Source organism: Paroedura picta, chromosome 6 (assembly GCF_049243985.1).
Source record: "Paroedura picta isolate Pp20150507F chromosome 6, Ppicta_v3.0, whole genome shotgun sequence".
Classification (NCBI taxonomy): Eukaryota; Metazoa; Chordata; class Lepidosauria; order Squamata; family Gekkonidae; genus Paroedura; species Paroedura picta.
The window spans coordinates 64,134,681-64,145,671 of record NC_135374.1 but is presented as its reverse complement, the minus strand read 5'-3'; the positions used below and the strand labels follow the sequence as shown (position 1 = coordinate 64,145,671).

Genomic DNA, 10,991 nt, shown 5'->3' with positions numbered 1-10,991 from the left:
ATTTGGATGGGAAGCCACCAAGGAAGGCTGCAGTTGCTATGCAGAGGAGATCAATGGCAAACCCTCTGCTCTTCTTTTCCTTGAAAACCCCCTCGTCCTTGTCAGTTGTGACTTGAAGGTACACAATTGTCAGTGGTCCTACTGGCAGTTCTGTGCCATGACTTTGTTTGGTTTATCATCTTATTCGTACCCTACTACTAATTTTATTCTGCTAAGCTTTATTGTATTGTGTGTTTTCTCAGTGACATAACGTGATTTTTAAAAAGTTATTAGGACTGTGAGATGTGAGATATGTTTATGAGTAAGGTTATGTTGCTGAATGAAGGTCTGGCACACTCATTAATGGTAATGGTCCCAATACAACAGATAAGGCCCATAAAAAGGGCTGCAAATTAAGTGCACCTAATGACAGGCTCACTTGCAGGCAATGGCTTGGGCCCAAAGGCTTCCACAACTAGCTTGGTAGACCCAAGCAGGGAAGGAGGGGAGAGGGAGAGAGAGAGATTGAAAGCATTTTTTGACCAGCAGCTGTTCTCCCTTTCCTTCCCAATGCCGCTTTGCAACCCTCTTTTGGAACTGAGGGAAGTTAAAAAAAAAACAGTGACACTGGATGGGCAGCAGGGGAGTTTCTATAATAGGTTCTGCTGGGCACCAGCCCTTGGTGCACTTAAAATAAAGAGAAAGGGTAAACGTGTCATGCTTGAATGATGATTAAAAATGAATAATGATAACAATAAAAAAGAAAGCTCATGATATATTTGTTTATTATTGCTCTCAAAGGGCTTGGTAGTCAAATATACAAGCTATGTTCTATTAAACCAGAAGAAAATAGTGTAAGGTATAAAATCTATGCTTACTGTTTCAGTCCAAATCACTTGATATTCTTTATGAGACAAACTTACTGCTATTTCCAATAATATTCTTTCACACGCTGCATATTTATTTTAAAAACCTATTTGAAGAGACAAACCAAAGTTCAAGCCAAAAAGATGAGCTGTCATGTACTATATTGTGCAATACAGTACACATCAGTTTTCAAAATTGATATGTCTTTGGAGAATTGCGAACAAATTAAATGTGTTTACTGTGATTAAGAACAGAATGATTTTGCATGATATGAAAAAGAAAGGAGGAAATTAATCTGCTTTTTCTCCCCAAAATGTACATGCATCACTCCCCTTAGCTTTAAACAGGAGTTATTCTGTACAGAGTGGAGACTGGACACCCATTAAAAAGATTTTGTATACTCTGTCTTGTCTTTTTATAGCCTCTTCCTGCTCAACTACCACCACCACCTTTGCCCGACTAAACTGTTAACATTTCTTGCTCCATCCACCCCTAATAAATCCTTTGATCACATAGAATTGTACACATAGCTAAGGGTCTTCCTTCTTTACAAGCCCTGCTTTGTTTTTGATACTGAGTGCAATTAACACATATTCAACATCATCTTCAGAAAGCAATTATACAGCATCTATTTTTTTAAAAAAACCTTTCCAACAAGCGACTTATTTACTAAGTTTTTTAAAAAAGCAAGTTTGCTTGCCCTCTGGTTAGAAATCAGAGAAAAGTAGAGGCTTATTTGTTCATCTGGGTAGCTTGGTTTAAAAACAAAACAAAAAGCAGAAAATATCCACTGAGTTATAAAACCCAGTCATGGCTGGAATTTGTCCATTCCTCAAGAAGTACATTTTCAACTTCTAATGAAGTTAATAACAGCTGTCCGTCCTTAGAGTACAGGTAGATTTTATCGCCTCTCAGGCAGCACACTTTGCCTGTTCTGGGCCTGATAGTGCAATCCTTTGGTGGGGGAATGGTGCAACAAAACCAGGTGGGCTGTGATCCAAAGTACATATTTTTCCAGACTTCAAAGTTGCTAGTACCAAACAAATTTTGAAAATTAATAATCCAGGTGGATAGACCTGCATGCAGTCAGAGCTTTTGCTGCCACATTTTCCTCCTACTGAAGAATCAAGCACCTGTTCAGTAGGAAATCTAGCATCTCTCTTCAGCAATAGGAACTGTGAGAGCAGAAGGGACAAGCCAGCTGTATGAACTGGTTTTCAACATACCATTCTCTCCCACACATGCCTATCAGTAATTCTGATCCTGCCCATAAGACCACTTTAAAAACCTTACATTCAGAAATCCCAAAGCAGTCAGGTACATGAGAAAGCAAAGGTAAGCCATCTCCATAAATAATTTTTCCAGTACTTGAAGGAGCAAGCAAAAACAAAAGAAATCAAAGCATATTTTGAAAAGTCTTAAATGAGCTCCTACAGGTAAAAAATGTAACATATAATAGGTAAAGTAAAATAGTATGCAGTTACCCATGGGTATATGAGAGAAAGGAAACCAGTGACTTTATACAATTAAAAGCTTCTCTTCAATAAAATAAAGTGTGCATTAATATCACATCTAGCATAGCTAGTTCAGCTTTGAATTCTGTTTCCAGAGTTCACAGATTTTCCTGATCTGGAGCTGAAGACAGAAGTTTATCCCTGTACTGGAAGAAGGTATATGCCACTGCCACAGAGTTACAAATAGCCCCTTTTAAAACATAAACAAAACAGCAATCTGCTCATATGCAGCTCCTGTAGATATGCTTTGCATCAGATGACAGGAACCACAATGATCTTACTAATTTGTAGCACAGTCCACAAAAATCTGAACTATCTGGAGTTTAGATGTTAAAGACTTTAGAAAGCATTGAAGTGGCTATTGATTTGGGTGTTCATGTTGTGCTAGGTAGGTAAATGACATTCTAAACCTTAACACATTAACCTGGAAATCCACTGGACTTCAGATGAAAATTCTTTCAGGTAACCATGGTTAAGATTGCAGCCCTGGAAGTATAGTACTCAATGTGTACTATTTCATATGTATATATTTTATTATTATTTTCAAAAACAAGGTATTTTCCCTATCCCAGTGCTGGTTGAGGCTATTTTCATCATAAGCCATGCAGGAAGCTGAGCAGAGAAGATCTTTGGAAGAAACATCAAAGCCAGGGGACTGAATAGCTCAGGTCACATAAATTCAAATGTCAGGGTATAACTTTTAAAAAATAGTCCAAGATATATGTTGGAAGCTGAACCCAAGCAGTTTTTTAGTGGGACACACAGAATGAAGGGGGTGAAAAAACAGTTGAAACTATATTCATACTAGTCAAGTCTGGCCTAAAGAATGTGCTTATTAGTAAAGGACTTGGCCCACAAAATTTCATTATCTGTTTTCTTTTGGAAGTTAATAGATATTACCTAAAAATTCTACAGAGTTTACCAGTTGGCTTCTCTCCCAAGGAACAGCTGTAAATTAACTGGAGATGGTGTTTTGCTTCAATATATGCATTTAAAAAACAGATATAAAAACTGGGTGGGGGAATGGTTTTAGCAGAATGAAATTCAGTGGCTCTCCTTGCAAAGCAAATGTTGGACTCCTGAAAAATAAACCAGTTACCTGAAGGTGTATGTAGCTCCACCCATTAGTTCCCTCCTCCCACCTCTCCCAAAGCAGAAAAGGGTTGGTTTTTTAAGCTCATTTTCTCCCCCAAACAATGAATACAGTTTTCCTCAGGCAGGTAAGTAGTCAACTGTTGCCTTTTCTCTTGAATGTTCCATTTTCTTCAGTCTCGGCTCAAGTATTATTATTAGTTATCAGTTAATAAGAAAAGAAGATAAGTTTTCTAAGTGTCTTTCAGTGAAGTTAATTTGATACCATAGTCTTGTTATGTGTTCGGAACTGCAACAGTAAAATTATTTCTTCTTCTTGAATTCTTGGTTGCCGTAGCTGGAGCCTTTTTCTATTTCTGTTACTCCTATCAGTCTACGAACTCCAAAGGAAGCTTTAAAATAAAAAAGGAGAAAGATCACAAAGTTATTTCAGGAGTTATTCTACAACTTGCCAATGGTACATTATAAATGAAAAGCACAAAATCTCTGCAAGAACAGACATGTATAGTTAGTTGAATCCAACTATCCAACTGTGTAAATTGAAACAATTGTACTGAAACTGTCAAGATACTCCATTCTGGCCTTGCACATACAGGGAAGTGAATGCTTGCCTGCTTGGGGAAAGCCTCTGTCCTCAAGGACAGAGCTGTTTCCGCCTGCTCTGCCCTTCCCCTCCATCTCCTCCAAAAGGAGGGAAGGCAGTGAGTGCTTGCCTGCTAGAGGAGACTCTCTCATCAAGAGCAGAATTGTTGCCACCTACTCTGCCTTACGGACTTGTTTGTTAAGGGAAAGTAAGACTTGTAGAATTGGCTTATTTTATGTATCTGTAGAATTTGACTGTCTTTTGGGTGCTTTGTACACTGTAAGATACTTTGGATCCATATTATATCAAGAAAAGTGGATTGAAAAGTGTCTTAAATGTGTATAATATAATGATGAAGCATTCTAGGGATCCCCAACAGGTCACAGGTCCAGAAGTATCCAATGACTGAAGTGTTCTTTAATGCCCTTAATATGGGTTTAACCTGAACTCTGATCACTATCACCAGAAGATGTCTGCAAAGAATGCCAAATATTCTGCTGAATCATGACACTGCTTAAAAACAAGCTCCATTAATAGCAATGAATATCTTTCAATTTGCCTGCCAAACCCAAACCATCTTTGCATTCTTATTGCTTCTCTAGTGGGATTTGTAAAGAGCAGTGTTGCTCACAAACTTAGGTAGCCATAGTTGGCCACAGCAGAGGGGAAAAATGAACAAAAGCTGGGCTAATTCCTTCACCCCAGGCCTCACAAACAGCACGGGAACATAAACAGTGGGAACAATAACACTGTGCCTATGGCACAAAAAACACCACAGTGAATTCAAAAAGGGATTTTGTCTCTCAAGAGAAATCTTTTAAAAAGAAGGATCATCCAAACAGCTAATGCTGCTAAGCTGCAAAAAGCGGTTCACTTTGTTATTGGTTCATTTAAATAAAGCCACATAATTGCTTAACATTGCCTTGGCTTGTGATCTGAAAGAAGAGCATCACAAGTAAGGTTGCCAGTTCTGCGTTGGGAAATTCCTGGAGATTTGGGGGAGGTGCCTGAGGAGGGTAGGGCTGGGGAGAGGACTTCTGTAGGGTATAAATGCCATAGCCTCCATCATCTAAAGTAGCCATTCTCTCCATGTGAACTGATCTCTGCCACTCAGCTGTAATTCCAGAACTCTAGCTATCGCCCAAACATTGGTAACCTGAGCCACAAAGCCATCCAATGATTCTAAGAGAAAAAATGCCTAAAACAATCTGTGTAATGCTATGGCTGAAGAATTGACTTTGACCAAGGAAGATGCCGCTAAAGTCACTTGATAGCCATAGGCAAGTTATAAAATGTATCTATGTCATGCTGAGGCCCTGGAGATTGGGAAAGAAAAATCTACATGATAAACTAAGATAGTGAGTGAACTAAAACAGGCAGGCAGCAGGACCTTACATTCTGCCCAATTAATCCAGCATGAGCTTTCATGAGTCAGAGCTAACTCAGATGAATGGAAAGGAGTGTATCTGATGAAGTGATCTCTGACTTTTGAACAGATTAACATGCAGACTGTGACTAGGTTTCTCCAAGTGCTAATAGATCTATCAACCACTATAATCCAGAGAAACCAAACAAGAAATAAAAACTGCATGTAACAATCACATTCTATTCTCCCCTTGCCTTGCCCCCAATTAAGCAGAGCAACCTATCATGTTGGTGAGTAACACCAGTGTCTTATTGCACTACAGGCTGCTGCTGCTGCCTCTCTTAGGCCTCTTATGCACGGCGGCAGCTACTGCGCGCTGCTGCCATACCGTTGCGGCGGGCCAGGATGCCCCGCCGTTCCCCCTGTATGCACGGGGCAGGGTATGCTGGGCTGCTCCAGTGTAGCACATGCATGCTGAACGCCAGGACCAAAAGGTAAGCTGGCGCGGCGGGGGAGGAGGTTTGGACAGCCAAGGGAGGGAGAGGGGGGCCCAGGCCCCCTCCGCAAGCCCAGGTGGGAGCAGGGGGTCACCCCTGCCAGCTCCGGGGCTCTGTGGAGCCTACAGGGGCATGCGGTGTCCCTACAGAGACACCGTAGGGTCAGGGCTGGGTGGGCCGACAAGCCTGGTGCTGGCGATTACGCACAGCGCCGGCCCGCCACAGCCCCGGCTTACCCAGGAAGCTACGGAAGATCCTGCGGTCACTTACCGCGGGCCTTCCGTAGCCCTGGGCTGGGAGGCACCTGCACTGGCGGCAGCAGTGAGCATTATCGGTCATTTAACCAAAGCGCTGCTGCCGCCAGCGTGGGCATTATGGCCCGTGCATAATGGGCCTTACACACAACCACTTCAGCTCAGATCTTGAGTCCGGTGGCACCCTTAAGACCAGCAAAGTCTTATTCAAGGCATGAGCTTTCGTGTGCACACACGCTCCTTCAGATACAGTATTCCTCAGATACAAGAAGTGTGTGTGTGCACATGAAAGCTCATACCTTAAATAAACTTTGTTTGTCTTAAAGGTGCTGCTGGACTCTAAATTTGTTCTGCTGCTTCAGACCAACATGGTTTGAATAACACTTCAGCTCAGAATGCTTTGTCAGTTTTATTACCTGCTCCAACAAAGCCCAGGAATGCGAGAATCAGGAGAGGTGATCCACTTGCAAAAATTCCAAAAACAAATTTGAAAAGAGGAGACAGAAGAATTGTGGCCCAGAAAAGAAAGTTTAGGAGAGTCCAAGGTCTTCTGGGAGGCTTGAATTGCTGCCCCGGAAATACACCTTCTTGATTATACTTCTCTTGTAAAGCATCCTTGCAGAGAGAAAGGAAGAAAAGGTATAAAGAAATCCATGGGCTGTGTTCAAGTAACAATACTTAAAATATTTTATAGATTTCAGGGGTTATAGATATTCTTATACAGGCCTGCCGCTGTGATTTGTATTTTTTTTTTTTGGGGGGGGGGGTTGAACCATGATGTTAACAACAGCCACTGATGCATTTCTTTCTGCAGTCAGCCTCAATCTCTTCTTCATTCATTGTTGTGCTCTCTTCTTTCACATTTGCAGATCTTGTACTGTTCTGGGGTACTTCACTTACAGAATGCCAACAACATCAAAGAAACATGTGATCCATTGGATGAATAACAAAATGCGTACATTATTTCTTTGGAAGCTGAATGTGAATTATCCATGCAAATTCAGCCATCACTTATTATTCCTAAATTATTTTATTTATTCTATTTCTATGTCACCCTTTCCCAAAGGCTCAGGGCGACTTACAGGGTTAAAGCAACATAAGATACATTATCATTAAAATTATTAAATATGGTTAACACATTAAAATAATTTAAAATACTTAGCAATAGCTGTGTATTTCATCCTTATTTCAGGGGTAGAAGAAGGCCTTCTGTGTTTCCAGTGATGTTCTCTATTTGGGTGGGTTTTTAATCAATTAATCAATCAATGAGTCCGCTAGTTAATTAATTAGGGAATCAATTAGTGAGGCCTGCCTTTGTGATAGATCCTTTCTTTGCAACTGGCAGAACAGCTCTGACTTGCAAGCCCTGTGGAACAGTGTAGGGCCAGGAACCGTAAGCAGATTCTGGTCGCTAGACTGTGGCGCTCTCAGGGAGACAGAGTGGGAGAAAGAGTCCTGTAGATACAAATGTCCCAGAACACTGAGGGCTTTAAAATTTATCACAAATTCCTGGAATCTGATCCAGTGTCTAACCTGGAGCCAATGCAGCCGGGTAAGCACTGGTTGGATGAGCACTCTCCATGGAGACCCAGTTAGGACCCACACAGTTGCATTTTGGACCAGCTGGATTTTCCAGCACAGTCTCAAGGGTAGCCCTGCATAGAGCAAGCTACAGAAATCTATGCTGGAAGTGACCACTGCATGGATCGCTGTGGCTAGGGTGGGTGCTGACAGATAAGCTGCCAGTTGTTGTACCTGGCAAAGATGGTAGAATGCCTGGCACACAACATTTGTGACCTGGGCCTCCATGGAAAGTGAGGCATCCAAAATCACATCCAGACTGACTGTCTCTGAAGTTGTTAACTGGGCCCCATAAAGAAGAAGAGTTGGTTCTTATATGCCGCTTTTCCCTACCCAAAGGAGGCTCAAAGCGGCTTACAGTCGACTTCCCATTCCTCTCCCCACAACAGACACCCTGTGGGGTGGGTGAGGCTGAGAGAGCCCTGATATCACTGCTGGGTCAGAACAGTTTTATCAGTGCCGTGGTGAGCCCAAGATCACCGAGGTGGTTGCATGTGGGGGAGCGCAGAATTGAACCCGCATGCCAGATTAGAAGTCCGCACTCCTAACCACTACACCAAACTGGCTCTCGGAATTAAACTAAAGACCCGGAATTAACACACCCTCACCTAGGGCATGTCGACCCAGCCAGAGGACTTGGCTGGATTCAACTTCAGTTAACTCCACTTGAGCCACCCAGCCACAGCCTCCAAACTCCTTGCCAAGAAATCTGGGGAAGTCAACAGATGGCTGTCTATCAGCAGGTATAGCTGGGTGTCATTATTAATCTACCCTGTGGAAAGGACTCTACTTAAGCAGAAGACAAAAAACTCACCCTCCAGTGTGTATTCTCCTGATAGTTGTCAGGTAAATTTACAACTGGCGTTCATTGGCAGTTATAATTAATGATACATTATCTCTCAGCCCAAAATCAGAATGGGTACATGTAACATACACTTATTTTGAAGCGTATAGGTGTTCAGAAATATTACTTTAATTCAGAACCATTCTAAACTAGAACTCCATTGTTGGCCCTGGGATCAAGCAGGTTCCTTTGCCTAGTGCAAGTTACCAGAAACCATGTCAGAATGGAAAACATTTTTTTTCATTTAGCTACAGTAAAAGCAAACAGTCACAGGACACTCATATCCATCAAACCCTGTGTGTAAAAACAGAGGGTTATCTAGAATTGTGTACATCTACCTCACAGGCCTGGACCAATGCAATAATGCTACCCCTTCAGAGTCATTTCCAGATCCACTTTGGTCCTTTGCAAAAGTCTCTGGGCTAGCCTTGATCTCATACCTCTGACATGGAAGGGTAACCAGATCAGCATTCATCCTTCAAGTTTATACTAAACAACCTTCTATTTCTGGTACCAGCTTGGAGCAAGCTCTTAGAAATAAGACAGTGACCTATTCTAGTGAAAATATAATTCCTTAGCATATCTGAAAGGCACTCTATAAAAAATTTCCCCCAATGTTCCATTGTAGGTAAAAGGTTACATAGCAAGCAACATTTCTTAATACAGAGAAGAGAAATCAGATCTTGGTCTCCAATATGGAATTAAAGCCAATTCCCAATAATATGATCAATTAGAAAGTTGTAATCATTTCCTTTATCACCACTCCATCATCATCAGTAGCCATAGTGCTTGGATGCATAAAAAAACCTTTGCTTTCATAGTTTATTGGCAGTGTTTGCCTCCTGCAGTTACCATGAGAATTCACTTTTAGTCTTACTGTTCCCCTGAGAAACTGCAATGGAAGAGATCAAGCCAAAAACACTTGTGCTTTAATCAAAGTATCTCCCCATTGATTTAAGAGCTATATACAATTCACAACAGTAATTAGTTTCTGCTATTTCAGTTTCCACTGACGTGATGCATACAGAGAAACCAGTATGAATGTCTGCTCATCTTGGTATATGAATCTTACACCAAAGACGCAGAAAAAACAAAGTTGTACTTACCTGTTCATTACATTTTTTTAAATGTAGACACATACAGGAATTGTGCATGAGCAGACCTGCTATTGGAGAGATTATTATAGTTTAAAGCCTCCAGGAGACACTGCACATCAAATCTCAAGGCTCCTGCTCAGGGATGACATGCTCCCACACAGAAGCACCCTTAGCATCACCAAAGCCAGGAGGGAAGGTATGTGTGTCTGCACAGAAGATACTCAATGAACAATTGTTACAGGTAACTGCAACTTGGTTTTCATCATCAATCTTTTGTGTAGTCCCACATGAGGATTCTAACAAACTACTCATCAGGTGGTGGTGCTTTCCTCATTTGAAAACTAAATGTACAGCCTTCCCACCTTGAGCTTCTCACCTCACCTGAAGATCCAAAGAGTAATGGCTGACAACCAGGTAGCAGCTCTGTCAATAGTATTCCAACAAGGAAAGCTGCCAAAAAAACCATAGCTCTAGTAGAGTGGGTGTGGATGGTTAGCTTTCCCTAATGGTTGAGAGAATCCACTGGAACGAAGTTTGAGATGACGTCCTCTCTCTTTTATTGCGACCAGCAAAACATACCAATTACTGAAGAATTCCAGAGTTCTTCTAAGGTTGGTGCAGTGGTTAAGAGTTTGATGTAGTGGTTAAAAGTGGTGGCTTCTAAACTGACGAGCTGGGTTTGATTCTCCACTCCTCCATGTACAGCCAGCTGGGTGACCATAGGCTTATCACAGTCCTGTTAGAGCTGTACTTACCAAGCAGCTGTGTCATTCAGCTTCACCTACTTCACAGAGTGTCTGTTGTTGGGAGAGGAAGGGAAGGTGATTGTAAGTTGCTTTGAGACTTGTTTGGGTGGTGAAAAGTGGGGTATAAAAACCAACTATTCTAAAATTCTAAAGACTTTCTAACAGCTACGGAATGCAACAAACACTCATTTTCAGAGCTTGGTGAAGGGAAAAAGATGGACAAAATAATATTCTGGGATAAGTGAAATCTGGAAACTAGGCTTTGGGAAAAACCTAAGACTGGGTCAGAAGATTACCCTCTCAGGAAAGAACTTTAAAAACATGGTGTCTGCCTGAAGAGCTACTAACTCACTCTCATTATTCAAAAGCTTTAAGAAATCTTTTGGATAAATGATGTAAGAAGACTCCCCCATCAACTCCCCTATGATGGTCACCAGGTTGACCTTTAGTGAAGAAAAAAACAAATACAATGGCTATACAAGGGCCCAGTTGAAACACCCCCAGTGACTTAGCTGTTGGCTTATTTGTCTTTATTAAGGTCACCATCACATCAGTTTTCGTGGAAAAAAGC

The 10,991-nt window shown here is 41.5% G+C and overlaps 1 protein-coding gene across 5 annotated transcripts in view; it reads right to left on the bottom strand.

Annotated features, from left to right (window-relative positions):
- Nucleotides 1-747: 747 nt before the first annotated feature.
- Nucleotides 748-10,991, bottom strand: part of AGPAT3 (1-acylglycerol-3-phosphate O-acyltransferase 3) — a 106,422-nt gene continuing 96,178 nt past the window's right edge. For all 5 annotated transcript variants that reach the window (XM_077342837.1, XM_077342835.1, XM_077342838.1 and 2 more), the window contains 2 exons: nucleotides 6,569-6,767; nucleotides 748-3,844 (listed from right to left, as the gene is read on the bottom strand). In XM_077342837.1, coding sequence (XP_077198952.1) covers nucleotides 3,756-3,844; nucleotides 6,569-6,767 — 288 coding nt within the window. In that variant the 3' untranslated portion in view covers nucleotides 748-3,755. The remainder of the gene's footprint in view (nucleotides 3,845-6,568; nucleotides 6,768-10,991) is intronic.